The sequence below is a fragment of the Myotis davidii genome, unplaced genomic scaffold, assembly GCF_000327345.1.
Source record: "Myotis davidii unplaced genomic scaffold, ASM32734v1 scaffold221, whole genome shotgun sequence".
Classification (NCBI taxonomy): Eukaryota; Metazoa; Chordata; class Mammalia; order Chiroptera; family Vespertilionidae; genus Myotis; species Myotis davidii.
Genome location: NW_006293349.1, coordinates 7002873 through 7024894, shown reverse-complemented (window position 1 = coordinate 7024894; position 22022 = coordinate 7002873). Strand labels below are relative to the sequence as shown.

Here is a 22022-nt window from a genome sequence, read left to right as displayed (position 1 = left end):
TATTGGCTACCGCTGCCTCTTCCCCTTCCCTAGACAGCCAGGTGCTGCTCTGCCACACGCTGGGAGGCAGACAAGGAGAGCGAGTGCCTGAAGAGTCCTGGGGGCACTTCTTTACTGATTAATTCTATTTTTGCTACATCAGTCCTTCCTCGGTAGCCATGATCCACCCAGGCGTGGGGGCTGTATCAGTGGTTACAGGTACACAGTGTGAGCTCAGACAGTCCTGGAAGAGAACGGGATGTGCGAATGGTCACAGCCCTCGGACCCTAGGAGAGGCTTCCGCTATCAGAGTCAAAGGCAGGAACGAAAAACACTGTTTCGATCAAACACTGAACACGGTGTTATCTGGGTCAAACATTACTGAAAGCTCTATCATTCATGAAATTACGTATTTTCATCATTCAAACAGCCTATTTAATACTGGCATTTTTTTCCATCAAACTTTGCAGGGAAATAAGTATAATATAGTTTTCTTTTGATTACATTTTGGGCCTTCTTGGTACTTTAGGAACAATATTAGTGACTAAACATGGGAAGTCTCACCCTCCATAATCAATTTCAGTGTTGTTTTTTGGTAACAGGAAACACTGGTGGCAAAAGTATCTTCACAAATCAACTGTGAAATAATACAGACACAAGCAAATCCTCCATCATTCAAGCTGCCTACTGAACTACAGACCGTCTGCAGTGAATCTGGAGTTTAAGGTCCTGGGAAATATTGACATAATTCTCTACTTCTGGCTTACATTTGCTTTATTTGTGAATAAAGAACAGGGAACCTTTTAAGCATTTAAAGCCAAAGAATTTAGACTTTTGTGTTATATTCAACTTTGGGCAAGTTGATGATGCTGAAACCATACATGTAGGGATATTAATTTACAAGGAGAAAGTCTTCATTTCTCTGACAGGTATAGCTGTTCTTTAGCCATCACTTTGTACTTCCCTTTATTTCAAGTGTTGTGAATCCAACACACTTATTTCCAAGTAAAAGGAAAGACATGCTTCAAACTAGATTGCTATATAATAACATGTAACTCATATTTTCCTCTGTTCGAAATATATTCATGATAGCACAAGAGGGCATACTAGTCTAGATTTTGTTTTCTCCTCGGTTATTGCCTGCACTAGAAGAATTAGGACATTTTAGACAGTCTAGACTTGATTAAAAACAAACAAACAAACAAACAAAAGAGTCATTAGTCCTTGTATACCATCTACTCTAAAATTACACACATTCAATATAAAAACGTATACTGAATATTAGGTGTCAGTGGGCTACTAACTATTATGACCATCTAAGTATTTGTCTCATCAAAGCAATATTTAATTCATGTATAATATGCATAGTCATACATTGTTTCTTAAAGTTTTTTAAAAAATCTCTATGTGTTGCTACCACTAAGGCAAAGGAAAATTTTTAAAAGCATTCAGACCAATAAAGTATTGGTTTCAAAATAACCTAAGGGAAATGTGGACTGCCATCAAAAAAATAGAAGACTAATACTAATGTATTATCATGAAATTAATTGTTAAATTTCTGTCTGTGGAAGACATACAGGCCTCCTTTACCAAAACTTTTCTATTTTAGGAACTCTAATGTAAAATCATTCCATGAATGAAACATTATAGTTTGGGATTATGCTTCAACCACATCTCAGTAAAAAATAAATGAAAGGATGGCTAGTAATGCTGCAAAAATAGCTAAGCCATAACTGTAAAACCCTGATTATTAAAATTCAGTTCCAAGTTCTATAAGCCAATGTGCCCCGAAGTGCTGTAAAGTGCAGGGATAGTGTGTAAAAACACCACGGGTTAGATTTAACCTAAAATATGCCACTAGAGCAAATACTAAACACCCAAAAATCACTCAGCTTTCTCGGAATGTGGAAAGGGTTTTCATGGAATAACTTAGATCAGTAGTTCTCAACCTTCCTAATGCTGCGACCCTTTAATACAGTTCATCATGTTGTGGTGACCCCCAATTTCATTGTTACAAATTGAACATTATTTTTTAAATATATTTTATTGATTTTTTACAGAGATGAAGGGAGAGGAATAGAGAGTTAGAAACATCGATGAGAGAGAAACATCAATCTGCTGCCTCGTGCACACCCCCTACTGGGGATATGCCCGCAACCAAGGTACACGGCCTTGACAGGAATCTAACCTGGGACCCTTGAGTCCACAGGCCGACGCTCAATCCAATGAGCCAAACCAGTCAGGGCCAAATTGAACATTATTAAAGCATAGTGATTAATCACAAAAACAATATGTAATTATATATGTGTTTTCCGATGGTCTTAGGTGACCCCTGTGAAAGGGTCATTCGACCCCCAAAGGGGTCGTGACCCACAGGTTGAGAACTGCTGACTTAGATTGTCTGGGTCTCTTTTAAAAGGTGTCTAGGAATTTAAAAAAATAATAGCACCTTTTTCTTCAATAAGATTTTCTCTTTTAGGCAAAAGGCATATCGAAATTCTATTAATATTTTAAATACACCTTTAAAAGACTTTCTTTTGCCACTAAAGAGAATGCTAAAGCAATAAGAGAAAACTATCCAAGCAAAATAAAAATCTGATATTGGACACATGGTCACTTATTAAAATTTATGACAAAAAGAAATGGTTATCAGTTGTCAAAGGAAAATCAATGTGAAAGCAGTAACTTAAATTACTGTTTGCAGATTATTTGAATAGGCCCTGTACTTAAGAGAATCAATGGAAGACCAAGATTAGAGAAAGACCACTTAAATGAGTAAACAGCTCCAATTCTGAATTGTGGAAAGCAACCGCTGCTTAAGTAAATCTGGGCAATATACTATAAAGGTTATTAAATGTGCAGAGCAAAGCACCTAAGAAACAGGTTACAAAGAAAAATGCAAGTGGTTAGAATATACACTGTAACTCAAACACAAAGGCTTACTCCTGGGAAAAGCAGGAAGTAAACAAATCATCTTAACACATTTCGTACCGCTCAGGAGTTTTCTCGTGTTTCGCGTGCCATCTGTTAAGGACTGCTCACGAGTGTTCTCGTTTTTCACGCCCATGGAAAAAGGAGCGAATCTAGATACTTAGGTAAATTTTGTTTGGTCCCTTTTCATAGAGGAAAATGTTTTACGCAGTACCATACGTTAAAAAAGTACTAGGAACTTTGTTTGTTTTTGTAAATAAAAATGTTATAATTATTGAAAAACAACACCTAAAGTGCATTATGATGATTTAAATAACGTGCAGTTTGCCCAAAAACATGCTGTCCCTGGCGTATGTCTTAAGAGATTTCTATGTGGTACACAAAGTGTTAAGGTCTCAAAGGCAGGTTGCCAAGAAAGCCACAAAATGATTTCTGAAATCATTTAAAAAAATCCAGGTAAGCTGTGAAAGTTAGCCGAAGCTGTTAGAAGAATACATAAAAACAGCAGATATTGCATCTTGGCAAAGCTATTTTATAAGAAGGCTATAAGAAGGATCTTATTCAAAATATGTAACAACTAGTATGACGGGTCCCCAGCCGATGGAACCAACTTTGACACCTGCCAATGGTACACTGACGAACATCTTCCTGTCTTAAGATTCACTTCTTGTTTAACTTCAAGTCACTAATGCTCTAGCTGCACAAGGGCCTATATTTTTGTCTGGTGGTACTATTTGAAATGTTTAGAACCCAAAAGAAAGGTGGGGAGGATAGTCATTTAACTTGAAATAAGGAATAGCCACCTTCCCACATTTAACTCTTTTTCTCACGGAGGTTTCCTGCATGACTGCTTGTGGGAATGGGCTTAATTACACCATTATTAAAGGCTGAAATGGCACAAACTAACTTAAAATTAGAAGGTGTGAGGAAAAGTAAGAGAACAGTATTTATGTGGGGAAACTGTATGCTAGGCCCTCTGGTGGACACACTACACACATTTAATCCTCCCTATCTGCAGGGCAGACAGGATCCTCTGTGTTCTCCTCCATCAATGTTTCTTCCACACCTCCTATGTATCAGGCACTAGGCCAGGGAGTATAAAGATTAGTAACTCCTGTTCTTGCATTAGAAGAGTGAAGGCAGATGCATGAACAGGTCAATTTCTCATCCATGTAGCAGTTATTCTGGTATGGGTATGCAATGTGCTCTGGGAACCCCAGTTAGGGAAGATCCCCACAGATGTTGAGAACCTGCCCAGGTCACACATAAATGGAGCCAAAGGTGGAAACCAGGATTGCCTGAGTGCACACCTGAGGGGGGTTGAGGGTGGGAGGACATATACAACACACACTCATGTGTATCATCTCAAGTGTGTCAGTAAGAGGTTAGACTACATAAGCTTTTATGGAGAATTTCAAGTGTGAACTCTCAAAGAACAAATTACACTGCCAGCACTGAATGTAAATAGGTTTAACAGTATTGTTAAGATTGAAAAATAACCCTGAAATCTCGACCTCATTCCTCAGCCTGCTACAGCCAAATGCAGAGCTTCCCAGCTGCCGTGGTCAGAGCAGATTCTAAGTGGACAGACACGGGTCTGCAGGCTGGAGGGGTGGGCTCTGACTGGGAGACCTTATCAAGAAGTGTGGTCTGTAGGCAAGAATCAACTTGGACCAAATCACTGGCAAGATCTGTCAAAGTCAGGAATAAGGTAAGGCCACAGGCCTGCTCACGGGTGTGGGCGCAGGCTGAGAGGCGGTCTTCCAAGCCAAAAGGAAATGGGGAAGAAGCCCCGCTGAGACCGGGCCAACAGGCCAAGGGCAGGGAGGAATCTTTAGTCTCCGGGGAGGGAGGACTGGCCCGAGAGACCCCGGGAATTAGCCAGTGCCTCGAGTCACTCCAATAGGAGCTCAAGACCTTCTTACCCGGGGTCAATTCAGATACCAAGAATTCAATAAATGTGAGATGTCTGATATATGCATTACACGTGTTAACTTAACCCCCTGAACAACCCTCAGCCTCCTAATAACAGTATGATTATCCCCGTTTTCACAGCTTTAAGAAACAGGCTCAGGAAGGGTAAGCAGCAGCATCAGGAATCTCAGCCGAGACTGACCCACCCAGGAAGCCGGCTCTAAAGCCATGAAAATGTAGAAGGCCTTACGTTTACGCTGTAATTTTTCATAGTTGAAGCAATGAGCAGCTTATGACACAGTCTGAGAGAATTTAGTTCAGATTAAGATAGACTCACATTAGGGCGTCCATGGAATTTCCAAAGCTTATTTGCATGTTGTAGAAGCAATAATTAAATTTCAAGTATTCAGGTATTCAAAGGCACATAGGAAACATATTCGCTCTTCACAGACCAATCATCTCTTTAAATCCCCTTTACCACAGGGAGAAGATATTTTAAGAACTTTGCGATTTTTTTGTAATGCACTGGCCTTGTTAAATAGCTTTTAGAAATCAAACTTACAACTGATGACGTAATGGAGGAAACCGTCAGACGGGGAAAATACAAGCTTCTTCACAATTCATAGAAGAGCAGATGTTTTTAAAACATTAGCAATCTCTGTGCTTTTCAGCATTATAGATCATCTGTGTAAGCAGAAAGAAAGAGAAAGAAAGAAAGAAAGAAAGAAAGAAAGAAAGAAAGAAAAAGAAAGAAAGAAAGAAAGGGAAAAAGAAAGGAAGGAAGAAAGAAAGAAAGGAAGAAAGGAAGAAAGAAGGAAAGAAAGAAAGAAAGAAAAGAAAGAAAGAAAGAAAGCCCATCTTCTGACCGCAGGTCTCTCTTTAAAAACTCATGAGTCATTACTTCCTACTGAAGACTGACCTTTTTATACCCACCCCATGGTAATCGGCCTCATCTTGCTGAAGCTCCAGATAAGCCAACTGATCAGCCAGGTCCTTATTCCTTTCCTCCAGAGTCTGCAGGCTGTGGGTTAATGTGTTTACGTCTACCTTTGAAACACAAAAGGAGAAAAGAAATCCATTTACCACCTATTCATAGACTCCTTATGCCAGATCCAAAATATTAACTTATTTAAACATGGTATTTCCAACTGTAAAATAGAAAGTATCTTATGAACATGTTCTCTACCTTTATATCTGGGGATTTTCAATCCGATCACGCTATGATGATTTTTAAAATGATTTTTCTTTTATATTTTTTCAACTTTTCTAGTCTTCAGCAGAAGGGTTATTATAAATTTACAGTTTACATTTACTAGAAATAGAAGTTCTTCTGATACTTGGCATTTATGAATAATTACCCAAACCCATGAAATACTTAGATACAAATCTAAAAACATATGTTCAATATTTGATATGCTGAAAATTACAACATACTGTTGAGAAAATTTTTGAAAAAAAGCGAAATAAAATAGAGAAATAATTCATATTGACGTATAAGTGTACCCAGGCAGGTCAAACCCATGTTGTTCATGAGTCAATTGAATATATACACAATAAACATTACTCAGCCATTAGAAGAAAAGAAGTACTGATACATGAAACAACTGGATGTGAGATACTTCACACTCAGTAAGATGGGTAGAATAAATTTTTAATTTATTTTTGTAATATTCAAGTAAAACCGATTGACTTTAGTAGGAATGCTTACATTATTTAATACTGCTTCTGATTTATCATAGGAATTACTTCCCAGAACTGCTCATCGCAGCTGGACTGAAAGGGTATTTTGGAAATGTGGCAATGTTGTTTATATAAATAGCCTACACTATACATCTACTGGAGAGCCAAAGGAATTTGCCTTGTGGAATTTGAAACAATAGAGTAAGTGGCAAAAGCTACTGAGGTATGTCCAGACATTTTCCTTTTTTAAGCAAGTACATCCCATGTAAGCATTGGGGAGCCCAGTCTTGGAAAATCTTGGAATCATGAACATCCTTTAACATTTGCTGACACAAAACTGAGCTATGAGGATGGTGACTGCTGTTTGTGTGATACTTTTTGTGTTTTTTTTTTAAAGCAGACAATGACAAGTATAAATGAGGATGTGGAGATACTGGAATCCTCATACACTGCTGGTGGGACTGATTGTAAAATGGTAGTCTCTTTGTAAAAGTTTGGCAGTTTCTTAAAATGATAAACAGAATTATCACATGACCCAGTAGTTTCACTCCTGGGGAAAATATACCAAAGAAAATTAACAATATATGCTTACCGAAAAAATGTACAAACATTCATTGCATTATTCTTAGTAGCTGAAAAGTAGAACAGCTTGAATATTTATCAATTGAGAATGAATAACAAAATATGATATATTCATACAGTGAATATTATTCAGCTATCTATAGAATCAAGTACTGACATATGCTATAATATGGATAAACCTTGAAAGCATCATGCTAAGTGAAAAGCAGCCAGACCCCAAAGATTACATACATACTGGTCTACATTCATTTCATTTATATGAAATGTCCAGAAGAGATAAAGCCAGAGACAGAAAGGAAATCAGTAGTTGCCAGGGCCGGGGTAGGGGTGAATAGGGAGTAACCGATAACAGGTACTGGGTTTCTTTTTGCATAAAAAGCTTCTAGAATTAGAGAGCAGTGATATTTGCATAAACTTGTGAATATACTAACCACTGAACTGTATAATTTAAGAAGGTGAATTTATAGTATAATTATATCCCAATAATACAAGGTACTAGAACAATCAGACATCCACCTGACAATAACATGCACCTGAACTGTACCTTGAATGATATACAAAAAATAATTTGAATAGGTTAATAGACCTCATGTAAAACCTAAGATTATAAGCCTTCTAGAGAAGAACAAAGGAGAAAATCTTTGTGATCTTAGTTTAAATTTCTTAGATATGGCACAAAAAGTATGATCCACAGAATTTGAAAGATAAACTAAGCACCAAAATATAAAACTGCTCTTTGAAAGTACATGAGAAGACAAGGCATAAATGGAAGAAAATATACATAACACATATACCTGATAAAATATTTGTATGTATATATAAATATAATTTTTTTCTTAAGAATTAATATGAGACTACATTTTTAAAATCTCTGAAAAATCAATAGTAAGAAACCAAACAATTGAATTAAACATGGTTAAAAGATTTGAAGAGACAATTCAAGTTGTGGATGGCAAATAAGCAGATGAAAAGATGCTCACTATTATTAGTCATTGGAGAAATGCAAATTACAGCCACAATCATATACCACTGCTCACCAGTTACAAGGCTAAACCAAAAAGCACTGACAATACCAAGTGTTGGTAAGAATGGAGAGAAACTGCAACTCATATGTCTTGGTAGGAGAGCAAGATGCCACACATCCTTTGGAAAACAGTTGAGTAGTCTGTTATTCAAACATATACTTACCCCAGGATCCAGAAATCCAACTTACGATATTTACCCAAGAGAAATAAAAATATATGTTCACATGTGAATATTTACACAGGGAACAACCCAGATGTCCTTCATTTGACAAAGGGTAAAGAAACTGTGAACATCTATATGTTGGAACACAAACTATGATACAGCAAAATGGCTTTACACTAAATAGAAGCAGCCAGAGTTAAGGTATACCATCCTGTATGATTTCATTTATAGGAGGTTCTGGAAAAGATAACTACAGGGACAGAAAATCAGATGAGTGGGTACCAGGGTGGAGGAAGAGGTTGATTACAAAGGACCCAGGGAGCTTTCTGGGACAAGAGAAATGTTCTATATTTTGGTTTTGGTGGTAATCACATGCCTGCATGTGCTGCCAAAACTCAGAGCCAAACACAGAAAAGGGTGAACTTCACTATGTAAATTACAACTCAGTAAACCTGACTCCAAAAACCAGAGCTTTACAAATACACGTTAAAAAATCAATTTAGACAAAAAATAGGACTCTAAAAGCATTACCACTGCCAAATACAACCGCTCTAAGAAGCAAGTACCTTCCAGTCCCATCGCCTTACACTCGGCCTACATTAAGACAATTGAAATCAGACAAGCAAAGTAATGCTGTTTTTAAATCACAGAATACAGCATTTGCCTTAGCCCTATAGCATTCACTAATATTTTTAAGCAAAAAGCATTCATGAATTTAATAGTAGTCGCCAGTTTTCCAAAATTTAAAAAGTGACACCAACAAAGTCCTGACCCCCAAGGAGTTAGTTCATTCAGTGACTTTTATGGTGGACTATTTTCAATGTATTCGGTATGAGAGACTAAACCACAGGGGGCCCCTGCCAGCTTGGTGAATGGTACTTGAGCTTGGGCTAAGAACTTAGCTTTTCTTTTGTTCCCAATTCTTAAATGAGAAATAAAAACGTAAAACTCCTCACATATCTGGTCATACAAAAGCTCGTTAATTCAGTCAGAAGCCAAGGGACAGCCAGCCTGACGTCTGGACGGACATCTGCTGCTGGACCTACTGTCTGGGGTAGGCGAGTTCTTGACGCTCTAGATAAGTTCTCTAGATAACAGTGATGCATAACCTTAACTCTCCTCAAATTCTGAAACGCAAGCAGCAATGTTTTAAAGATTGTTGGGTGTGTTGTTTTTTTTTTACTTTAATAATAATTGTATTTGTTTCTCTGGCCAACTCTATCTTTTTAGAACCCAGAAAAGGGGACCTTGCAGATAAAGTGGCAGGTGCTAATCGGTACATAGGAAGCCGAAGTTAGTTTAAAAAAACAAACAGAACAAAACAAAAAACAGCATGGCCAGCAGTCACCCTAGCCTCCCACGTGCCCATGAGCCTCGCTCAGGGGCCCTCCCGGCTAAGCTGCTCAGTGGACGGGGGGGCAGTGATGACTCCCTGGGGAACACCAGACGCCCACAGTGAGCCCGCTCCACGAGCTGCAGGACCGAGTGCTTGGAGCCGCAGCAGCTTCCCGGCTTCTCCAGCCCCCGCGCCTTGGTATGCAACCAAATAGCCCATCTTGTCAATAAGATGAACTGATACAGATGGCAGTGATACCGGAGAAGATGAAATAAAAGGTGGAATACCTTGTATTTAGCCAATTCCTCTTCCAAAGTGCATTTTTCTTGTGCTTTTTCTTGCTCATTTTTATTCACCTGCCCGAGGGGGAAGGAGAAGAAGTGGGTCAGTGTTGGAGCAGCGGCAGGCGCCACTACAGCAGACGCACCCTGCGTGCAATGAATACCTACACTGCCGAGATAGCACATCCTCAGAAAAGGGGCCACTCAGGGAGTCTCTGAGGCAAAGCAGACGTCACAAACAGCCCTGCAATTAGAAAGACACGTCTGCATGTGAGACCCTGCTAGTCCTTCCTAACTAGGGAGACAGGGCTGTTCCCCCTAACCTACATTATTCACTCCCTCAGGGAGGTCAATTTCTAAAAATCTGACCCCGAAGCTAACACGAGGATGTGTGTGGACTATTAGTTAGCTTCACTAGTGCTGCGTAAGGGGATATTCTATTTGGCACAGACTATTTCACTTGCTAAAAGACAGATTAGCCACCTAAATATTTATTTAATGAGCAACTGTGACCAACTGCATCTGGGTGGTCTTTCTTGTCTTTGACACTTAAGATACAATTGAAAACACGAGGAGCTCGCCTAAACCTGCCTCCACCCACCTCTCTCTGAAGGCTCTCCTTCTCGCCCAGCAGAGAGGTCTTCTCCTGCAGCGATGCTTCCAGTTCCCCGCGCAGTCTCGCGATGGTTGATTCCAGCAGCTCCTTCTGCACCGCTGTCCTCTTCTCAGCATCCTGGGCCTTCTGGAGACACTGGTTGTGCTCGAGGACTAAGTGGTCGCTACAGGAAAGACCAAGGAGGCAGGAGAGCGGCATGAGCGTTCTCCCGCAGAGACTGATCCTCTCGCAGAGGCGGCACCATGTGCTCACAGAACTAGCTCCTGAGGGCACAGTGCCTGGCCCAGCAAATGCAGAATTAAAGGTTTCCATTAAAGATAAGAAGTACAAATGCAAGGACAAAAGATGCATAAGAAGTTGCCCACAAGTGACTTACAGATGTGCCTGGAGCTGAGTTTTCTCATTCTTAAGATTCTGCAGCTCACTTGTGATACTGGCATGGGCTGCATCCAGCAGTAAGTTTTGTTCTTGAAAAGTCTGTGTCACCCTTTTCTGCTCTACCTGAGTGTTAGAAATAATATTAAAAGCTGAGGCTCCAGAAAGTCATTTGATAGGGTTTCATTCATAACTGATCAAAGATACTGAATTAGCTTAAAAACACAAATTTTATATATAGGGTATCCCCCCAAAATATATATACACACTTTGAATAATTATAAAGGCAGTGTTTATTAAGACACATTTTCAAAATTGAGCTATCAGCTGTTAAAGTGTGTATACATTTTTTGGAACACCCTCTCTATATAAAACCTCTTTAAAAAAATTTTCATTTTAATGCCTTTCTTTGGCCCCACTCTAATTTGACAATTCTATAATTTTATAGCTGTATTAGCCAAAAAAAAATAATCAAGATTTATTATTTAACCAGCTTGCTGCAAAATTCATAGAACTCCTAAAATGAGTATATTTGTAGAACTCATAGGGCCCTCTGAGAACTTGTCTGCCTGCATATTTGGTGACTCTTCTCGATACACATACATAGGTAACAAAATCAGTGAAATTTGGAACTACTATCCCATAGAAAACGGGCACACCACCTCCAAAATCCAGCCAGCATTTATGAAGTACCTACTGTGCTATTTGCTACAGAGCATAAAAGAAAGTAACAGACACAGCCCTTGACACTGAACTGCTTGTAAGTTTATAAGAGGAAAGAAAGGTATATACTATTTAAAGAGCAAATTAGAAAGCAAACAAAGGCAAAGTATGAACTAGTGCATGACCTAGCAGTATATCTCATAAACTCATGTGTCATAGGAATTTGGAGAGTGAAATGAGAAATGTAGTTAATTTGATAATATTTCACAGATGAAGTAGATCTTATGAAAATTAAAATTTGGATGATGGCAATGGTATGAAAATATATAATCAGGATAAATCTTGGCTCTCGGTTCCTTAACTGAACAGGATTAAGTAACATCTAAAAAACTAGAGAAATGAGAAGACTTACCTGTACTTTCTCTGCTGCTTCATGAAGGGATATTATTTCAGACCTCAAATATGCATTTTTCTCATGTTCCTTGTTGAGAGACATCTGCACATTCTATAGGAGAAAACATTTTCTCTCTCTTTTACATGTATGATCTACTATTACATGCATCTCTCTCAAAATACCTGCTCTGTCCCAGACAAGAAAAACTAAAGGACTTCATTACCATTAAACCAGCTTTACAAGAAATGTGAAAGGGTCTTTTTTAAGTAGAAAAGGAAAGGCCATAACCAGAAATAAGAATAGATGAGAAAGAAAAACTTCACAGATAAAGCTAAATGTTCAATAAATACAGCAAATCAGACACTTAAAAAGCTGCTATGAAGGTTTAAAGAAAAAAGTATCAAACTCAACTCAAACAACAATTAAGTACTTTGTGTTTGCACAACATAAAAATCTAAACTATGACATCAATAACATAAATCATGAAGAGGAGGAGTAAAAATGTAGTCCTTACAGAATATACAGGGTGTCCCAAAAAATGACTACACATACTTTGAATAATTATAAAGGCAGTGTTCGTTAAAATACATTTCATTTTAAAAATTGAGCTATCAGATGTTACAGTGTATATACATTTTTTGGCACACTCTGTATATGAACTTAAAACACCTATCACATTAAAATGGAGTGCTGTAGATAACAATGATATACATATACCTCATGGTAACCACAAACCCAAAACCTTACAAGATACACAAAGAACAAAGAGGAAGGAACCTAAACAAAACACTAAATGAAAACAGCAAATTATATGGAAGAGATCAAGAAGAAAGGAACAGAAGACAACTATGAAAAAGCAAAAACAATTAACAGAATGGCAATACATACATACTTATCAATAATTACTCTAAATGTAAATGGATTAAATGCTCCAACCAAAAGACAGAGAGTAGCTGAATGGACTGAAAATCATGACTCACCTACTTGCTACTTACAAGAGACTCACTGCAAATGGAAAGACACATACAGACTGCAAGTGAACAGATGGAAAGAGATAGTCCATGCAAACAGAAATGAAAAGAAAGCTGCAATAGCATTAATTACACACCCAACATAAGAACCGCTAAATACATAGAGCAAGTATTAAATGGACATGAAGGGAGAAACCCACAGTGATACAGTAATAGTATGGGGATCTTAATGTCCCACTCACATCATGGATACATCATCCAGACCAAAAATTAGTTAGGAAATGCCCTTTAAATTGTCACACTAGACCATATTGACTTAATAGACATTCATTGAACATTTTATCCCCAAACCGCAGAATATATTTTTAAAAGTACATAAGGGACATTCTCCATCATATACCATATATTAGGCCACAAAATAAGCCTCAGTAAATTCAACAAGATTGAATTTATTTCAACCTTTTCTGACCACAGTGGCTTACAACTAGCAGGCAGGTACAGAAAGAAAACTCAAAATGAACATCAATATGTGAAAACTAAACAACATGCTATTAAACAACCAATGTATTGAAGAGGAATTCAAAAGATTTAAAAAAGCTATCTTGAAACAAATGAAAATGAAAACACCACTTTCCAAAATGTATAGGATGTGGCAAAAGCAGTTCTAAGAAAGAAGTTCATAACTATACAGGCCTACCTCAAGAAACAAGAAAATCCCAAATAAACAATATAATTCTACACCTAAAGGAACGAGAAAAAGAACAAACAAGCCCACAGTAAACAGATGGAAGGAAATAGTTAAGATTAGAGCAGAAATACATGAAATAGAAACTTTAAAAAATAGAAAAGATCAATAAAAGAAAGATCTGGTTGACAATTGTTCTGAATATGCAACTCACACCAAGTTTATTAAAAATAAAGATTTTAGAAGAATCAGGACTATAAACCAACACGAGTGAGAAACTATCACTTAGTGAAGAGAGGAAAGACACCTCAGCACTCCCCAGCCTCAGAACTTACCTTATTTTCTTCAGCCAACTTGGAGATAAGGTCGTCTCTAGAAACTAAAAACAGAGTCCACATCACTACGATGATAATAACGCAGTGCAACTACACTGAAACCACACAGTATGTTTTGATTTTCTTTCTTTTTGCTTGTGTTTTGTGGCAATAAGGAGGATACAAGTATTTCTAACACTTCTTTCTAGAGAAACTAAGTCAGGAAATTATCAAGAAACTGACCCAGAGCCACTGCTAAGGGAAATGAGGTCACATTTCACCCCATGCATAGGTGATGATGAATCTGAGAGACTTTCAGCCAGGGCCACACAACCAGAAGCTTTTTCTTCAAGAGATCCCTCTAGCAGAGGCTCACAGAGACAGGGAGGTCAGTTTAGTAGCTGTGGCAGTAACCACAGTGTAAAACAATGAGAGCTGGCTCTAAGGTAATGACAGTGGGGTGCGGAGGGCAAGCAGACTCGTGAAGTAACAAGCAGGGGTAACTGTCTGGTCGTGGTGGGGGACAGGTAGGACAAAGGCAACAGACAGATGAATCCAAGAAAATATCTAGCATTCAGACTGGGGCAGCAGGGAAGACGGTGAGGGGCAGGTTTGGGGACAGAACGAACAAGGACCGTAATACTTGTGTCTTCATCATGCGTTCTGAGGCAGCTGAAAGGCACCATGTATAGATGTTTAGTTGGCAGTAACAGTCCATCTGGAGCTCAGGAGGATTTTGTGTGGAGAAAAAAGACTTTCAACTGCAGAGCGTATGTAGGGTGAAAATAAAACCAAAGACTGAAAGAGGGGAACAGTTTTAGTCCCAGCTATCCTCTTTACTGTGAGTCCTTGGATAGAGATCTTATTTTTTTAAATGGCTTCTATTTTCTTATCTTTCTCACAAGGCTGCTGGAAGGCTCCAATGAGATACTGCGGTAGCACCATACAATGTAAGACATTTTTGTAGCCATGCAGTCATAGGAAGACAGAAATTATCTTGGGGCATCATCAGTGAGAATGTCACTGAATAACTCACTACTCAACAACTACCAGGAAAAAGCATACTTTCTGCTAAAGCAGTAAGTCAAAACCCTGAATGGGTTGCCGTTTGCTCTGTTTTTCATAATTTTCATTTTCCCTTTTGGTATTCCCTGCCCCCACCACAGCCAGCGAGCAGAGAAGGCACACTAGCAAGAACACTGGGCCTGGAGTCAAGAGATCCAGGTTCAGCCACATTTCACCATTTATTCCTTCTGTAACTCTGGGAAGCATGCATGTTACATGAGGTCATTACTGTGAAAGTTCTGTGTAAACCACTGAAGTGTATTCATATGTGAGGCACAGTCCTGTAACTCTGTGATCTCTCGAGCCAAGACTATCTGAAAACTACTTTACAACTATGTATTAAAAACAGTAGCCCTAGCTGGTTTGGCTCAGTGGATAGAGCATCAGCCTGTGGACTGAAGGGTCCCAGGTTCAATTCTGGTCAAGGGCACATGCCCCAGTTGGGAGCTCGATCCCCAGTAGGGGGCGTGCAGGAGGCAGTGGATCAATGATTCTCATTGATGTTTCTATCTCTCCCTCTCCCTTCCTTTCTGAAATCAATAAAAATATATTAAAAAAAATAAAAATAAAAGCAGCAGCAGGGTAAGGGCTGATGGGCTGAAGAAGCATGACTCTGAGAAACCTGGGATCAAGTCTAGACTCTTCCATTTCTTAGCTCTGACCCCTCTAAGGACACGGTTTATGCATCTGTACAATGAGAAGATTAATCTAAGCTCCAAGGCACCTTACATCCATTTCTATAAATAGAGGTTAACCAAAATAAACTGGTAACTTGAAGAATGGTGAGTCTGACATGATAAATGATTAGAATCAGTTCGTTAGCAAGGATTAATGGCTTTATTTCCTTATTAACATTCCATTATCAAATATTCAATCTAGATTCTAGAAACCAAATGTTCCCAAGTCCACAAATGCTTAAATAAACTTGAAAAAATATCTAAATAAAAATAGTTTACAATTAAGAGGGTCACCAACATTCTCTTTTCTCAGTGCCACAGATAGAAAGGAAATCAGCTTTTTTTACATTCAGGCCCATGGGAAATACTAATGACACTGGCCACTTCAAGAATTTGGGATCTTAAGAGTTTTTGCATAAAATCTCAAAAAACTAACTACAGTGTAATTTCTAGCACCCATTCCCATACTTAGGTCAGACTTGAGCTGTAAGACAGCAGCCTCCAACTCTCCTTTCTTTTGTTGCTCCTGTGCCAGTAATTCTTGAGTGTTCTGTATAGAACTGCGTAGGGACAGGCAGTTTTGCTGCAAAATTTGTACCTGAAATTGTACAAGAAAAACTCCTTTTCTGTAAGGTAAAGATTCTAATAAACTACCTTATAGCACATGTGTGAGGCATCACTGGAGGAGAAGGGAGTTCACCTCCACGTTACAGTTGAGATCTCCACAGAGGCGGGGCCTCAGCCGTGCTGGCCAATGGAGCTCCCTGTGCACACCACACAGTAGGCACACTCACAAGTGACTGTCGAGCTCTTGAAATGCAGCCAGAGTGAGTGAGAAACTGAATTTTTAATTTTTAAAAAATTTTAATTTAAATTTAAATAGCCACGTCACTCGTGGCTACCATACTGGCAGTGCAAGTCATAGCAATAAAGGACCACTTACAAATTCCTTAGGAATTCTCTTTGTAATTCTATTGTGCAGGACAGCCATCAAAATAATTAAGTTAAAATAATGGATAACATAATAATTAAGTTATTAATTGTTAATTAAATAATGATTAGTTAAAGTAATATTAGGTTAAAGATTATATATTCCCATGATAGGTATTCAACTGAGCCACTCGGCCAGGGTATAAGTCTGCATTTTTACTAATTGCCTTAAATTGCTCAGAATTGAAAATATTCTAAATTACAGATAGGTACTCCAAATAACAAGTATGATAAAGGCAAAAACAGTATATTAAAATAAATAGTGAGACTTGAAAACAGACCTGTAAACACATCCCTGATTATTTTACTTATTGGTATTTTCGGCTCTAAGTATTAGCTCAGTTTAATTTTTATTTCCTATCCACATCACATACAAATACCATGAGGCCAGGGTAATGCCTTCTAAGGTCAAACTCTGGAATAGAGATTAATGATGTGGTGGGAAGGATCCTGTCCCAGGAGCTAAGCATTCACCTCTCAAAGCTTGAGGCAAATTAATCTCTCTGGTCCTCAGCTCCCTCATTTATAAACTGAGTGTCAGACTGAATGATAGCAGATCCTTTCTTATTTAAAATATTTAAAATAGTAGTAACACAAAGAAAAGTTAATAATTTAATAAATCTAAAGGAAATTATCAAAACTATAGGCTAATGGGTAAAATGGTCAGCTTTTCTCTCTCCTAAACATAAGGAGAGGAAAGATGTCTACCTGCTTGCGTTCCACCTCCACGGCTGCCCCCATCTCTTGTATTTGGAGCAGCATGGCCGATCCAGAGCTCTCAAGAGAAGTCCTCCGGCACTTTTCCTGAGACAGCTGTCTCCGCAGCTACAGAGCAACAGTGCAGTTAGGCAAGACCCAGGAGCATCAGAGCAGCTTAACAAAGGTCAGAGTCACTTGGGAAGTCTGCCAGACATGCCATCTCACCCCCAAACATCCTTCACTAGCTTATGACTACTCAGAAACAGGCTTCTGTTTTTCTCTAATGTGTAATCTTCCAAGAAATAGAGTCACATTTGTTGTTCTTATCCTATAGTGTAAGTCTGTTTCCCAAATTTCAGGTCAAGACTCATTAACAAGCTGCAAGCAGCGCTTGGAAAAGGAAAAACGCAGAATACAAAGCAAGTATGAGAGCACACAGCAAAGAATAAGAAACAGTAAGTACCGCTTCATAAATGTCTGTGTACATGTACGTGTGGGCAGTGTTGCAGTGTAAATAGATATCTTAGAATGGGCTGTTGTGAAAAAGTTTGAAAAACACTAATATCATACCTTAGGATATGGATTTTCTGTGTTTCTTTCTGGCTATCTATTTTTAAATCTTATTTCCCTATATTTTGATTTCCTCATCTGTATATTTTCATCCTGTAGTATTATAAACATACTTCTGAAAGCTTATTTCATTCTGTTTTGAGATTTAAAGGTCTAAACAAATACTGAAGTAACTTCAATAGCAGACAATACTGACACTCAAGAATTGGGGTCCACTACCTTATTCTCTCAATAAATGACAGTAAAGTGAATCAGAGATAAAAGAAAGAGTCTCTTCTATCATGAGGTAAGAAGATTCTTTCCAGCTTAAACTGGGAATTGCAACATGCCATTGATTTTATGAGTCATATTAATATTGAGGTTTCTAGGCCACTGTGTATACTGAGTAATTCTTCTGACTATTTTCAGCTGCAAATTTTTAGACCAACAACTTTTAGCAGCCACCTGCTTCACAATTCCCAATCAACAGAGTTTTATCTCCTAAAACTCAGGCTGAAATGGAGGTTTCACAGTAAAATTAGATGAGCAGGCTGACTAAAAGCTTTTTACTTTAAACACAACTGCAGTTTGAAAGGTCTTTGTATGACGGTGCTCAGTTAGTTACTCTAGTAACGGGCAACCTCATGGATTCTGCAGTAACCGTTTCCCTCCGGGCTCTGCTTGTGGCTGTATCGAGGCAAAAGGAAGTCTGACTCCAAAAGGCAGGCACTTTCACTTAAACGTCATGTGACGTATTTTTTAACTCCTCCTAATACACAGTCACATATTTCCTTCTTCAAAGGTTTCTGTTCATTCTACTTTCTTGACTTTTCTCATGCAATTCCAATGCCCCCTGCACCCTCCAGCATCTTTTTATCTTACCTCCTGAACTTTAAGGTTCATTTTACGCTTTGTGGTCTTCAGCTCCTCTTCCATAATGGCTGCATTCTTCTAAAAGTAGACGAAGGAAGGGTTCTAAGTGATCTGCAATGGCAGAGAGTAACTATCTAGACTTCTGTCTGGCAACCTATCAATGCTATTCTGAATACAGTTATCAATACTTCTCATTGTGAGTCTGAAGCCATTTTGATGAGATTATTACTTTGGTTCATGACTTCTATAATTTTTCCGTCTAGATCATAAAAAGGGATTAGTCACACTCACTTCCTATGTATGATTTAATAACTGGAGGAGAGCCTGGGAACTGATAGAAATTTTTCTTACGGAGCATATTCCTACTTCTTTAAGTACTATACTCTGCTAGGCTCAAGATGACGCATGCTTAGGAGTTCAGGATGAAAAACACAGCTTTCACAATGGATTCTCTTCTATATTATTACTAAAGGCAGCACGTACGTGAAACCTCAGGAGTTGTCCTGGTCCTCTTTCCTACCTCAAGGCCATATCCTAGCACATCTATCTCCTCAGAACATCCCCTTCTTAAATGCCACGACCCTGACTCAGAACCGGGAAGGCTCACGCCTCCAATAATGCAATGCGCTCCCCAGTCTTGCCCGCCTCCCCTCTCCTCTCCTGACTTCCCCTGTAATCAATGCCCCACACTTCTGCCAGATTAGTGTTCCTGACGTCACTGCCGTATCCAAAACTTTAATCACCCCTCCAATCAAACCCGACTACTCATTCTTGATTCTGAGACCCTCTGTAGCAGTGGTCGCCAACTGGTGGTCCGCGGAGCACTGGTGGTCTGTGAGGACCGCAAGGTTGGCGCCTGCTGCTCCATAATGTGACCCTGAGCCAACTTCCAACTTATTTCCCACAGACAAATGTTCACTCCTGTCAGGCTAGTTTATGCATTTCCCCCTAACTGCACCCAGGGGAAAGATCTAGGTTCAAACCTGGGTCATGGGAAGAAGACAGGGAAGTATGATCTTGGAGAAGTGCCTTCTCTTGGGTCCCCAGTACTCTAATCATTAATATGGGGACAATAATATCCTACATCAACAGGTTTTGCGAGGATTAAACAAAATAACCTGTTCAACATCTATCACACTGCCTGGCCTGTGGCGGGAAAACAAAATTGTTAGTTTATTTTCCTTGTCTTTACTCTTTGCTGCCTGTGTGTGTGCGACTTGAAATGCCTCACTTCACCACTTTGTCTTCTAAAACCTTTCTGGAAGCCTACCCTGACCTATTCTAGAGGAAAAGATAGGATATATGCACCCTCTCAAACCCATCCAACACAAAACTCTTCAATATTCGCTTACTGCCCTATACTTGTCCATTAACATTTCTACGTCTTTATTTTGTGTCTGTTTCATTTTTCAAGCTATGCCTTGTTCTCCCAGGTGGCAGAGAAGCCCTTAAAGAGCACAGACTACCTCATACCGCTGGGCCCTCAGCCGTATGCACAGTGTAAGGCTCTATAAATACTCAATTACTGATAGCACACCTCGTTTAAGTTATCCATGTAGAGACATTTTAAATGTCGAGAATCCTCACGTCAACACCACCTATTTGTAAAAGTCAGTCTGACAGGCCTGTTGCCTCCTCCAACCAACTCCTAGCGCAAGTGTGTGTGTGTCCGAGCTCTCGACCCAGACCTTTGTCTCCGAGGCCATCTCCAGCGTGGCAGTCAGCCTCTGCACCTCGTCCTGGGCCTTGTCTTCCTCCTCTTTCACGTCTCTTAGCTGCTGGCGCAAATTCAGCACTTCCAGGTGCAACAGCTTCAGGTCCTGGGAGTGCTCCTCCTGCATTGTGTGCAGTCGGTCCTTCAGAAACGCTGCCGGAGCACGGGAGGGTCAGAGCGCAGCGGGCGCTCGGGAAGGAAAAGCACCGTCCACTCATCAGGCACGCACACAGCACCACCCTCCCACGGCCCCTTCTCTCTACCTGCTTTCTGTGGGTGCATGTCCCGCTCAGTCTGCAGACAAAAGATATTCATCTTCAAGGACTGGATGAGGCTTTCCAGGTGGCACATTCGATTCACCAGAAACTCACAGTTCTTCCATAGAATATCCGTTTTTCCCGAACAAGTTACTTCACTCTGGATAGGACTAGTGATGTTCTGGTTCTTAGGTGCTTCTAAACACTCTGGGGTTTCAAACTGGTTTCTGGACAAAGATCCCAAAACAACAAAATTATGCAATGCAATGGGTACGACCGGGATTGCAACCAGCGAGTCAATGCACTATTTCTACTAAGAAAAAAAAAATCACACTTAGTTAACAAGCAACTGTTATTCCCTCCAAGATTAAATTTAGAGAGCACTATTAAGTAAAAACTGTGTGGATGGGCAAAGATCACTGACTTTTTAATGGCTGCTTATTTCAATATGAACTTGTCATAAACTTTTTGTATGTAAAAAGCAGCGATACATAAAACATGGTAAAGTCTAATTCTGTAATAGTGAACTAAGAATTAAAGTTAGCATGAAAGCAATATCCTTACATTTTAAAAAAATATTTAAACAAGGCAAGAACAAACACTCCTTTTCTGTTCCTTCCTACTCAACATGTATAAACATTTAATCTTTAACTGCTGAAGAGTTCTGTACTCTATGGGTGCTATAATACCAACTAGACTAATTTAGGTCTTTGAGAGGCACACAGGAAATACAGAGGCACACTCAGAGGTATTGCAGGTCTGGTTGCAGACCACAACAATAAAGCAAGTACTGCAATCAAGTGAGCTGTAATCCTTTCGCTGGTGGAGGGACTAGCCTTCAGTTTAAAAAAAAAATGCATTATCTAGGGAGTGCAATAAAATAAAGTGCAATAAAACAAGGTATGCCTGTGTGTACTTTTAAATAAATCATACCAGTAAATCTGATATTGGGTGTTTTTGCACCTAGATTTCTCAGGCCATTGATAATCCAACATTTCATGGTAATAACTTCTTTAGCAGCACAAGGGGAGAAAAAAAAATTTTTTTAAATTCTAAATTATAAAATTTTAAGACCTAAAAATTTAGCCATTTCATTGGGGGGTGCGTGCAGGAAGCAACCAATGTAACTCTCTCACTTCGATGTCTCTTTCTCTCTCCCCTCCCCTCCCCTCTCCTCTCTTCCTCCCTCCCTTTCACTCTCTCTAAAACTCAGTAAGAAAAATGTCCTCAGGTGAGGATTAAAAACATTAATAGGACGAGGAATATCACAAACTGGTGACAGGGCTGGG

General features: G+C 39.2%; 1 protein-coding gene across 2 annotated transcripts in view; it reads right to left on the bottom strand.

Annotated features, from left to right (window-relative positions):
- Positions 1-22022, bottom strand: part of CCDC150 (coiled-coil domain containing 150) — a 42755-nt gene that overhangs the window by 18645 nt on the left and 2088 nt on the right. For both annotated transcript variants that reach the window (XM_006767079.2, XM_015566101.1), the window contains exons 2-12: positions 20740-20960; positions 20451-20629; positions 18772-18840; positions 17350-17466; positions 16120-16249; positions 13931-13974; positions 11958-12050; positions 10884-11008; positions 10493-10670; positions 9898-9966; positions 5758-5871 (exon numbers count right to left, since the gene is read on the bottom strand). In XM_006767079.2, coding sequence (XP_006767142.1) covers positions 5758-5871; positions 9898-9966; positions 10493-10670; positions 10884-11008; positions 11958-12050; positions 13931-13974; positions 16120-16249; positions 17350-17466; positions 18772-18840; positions 20451-20629; positions 20740-20960 — 1339 coding nt within the window. The remainder of the gene's footprint in view (positions 1-5757; positions 5872-9897; positions 9967-10492; positions 10671-10883; positions 11009-11957; positions 12051-13930; positions 13975-16119; positions 16250-17349; positions 17467-18771; positions 18841-20450; positions 20630-20739; positions 20961-22022) is intronic.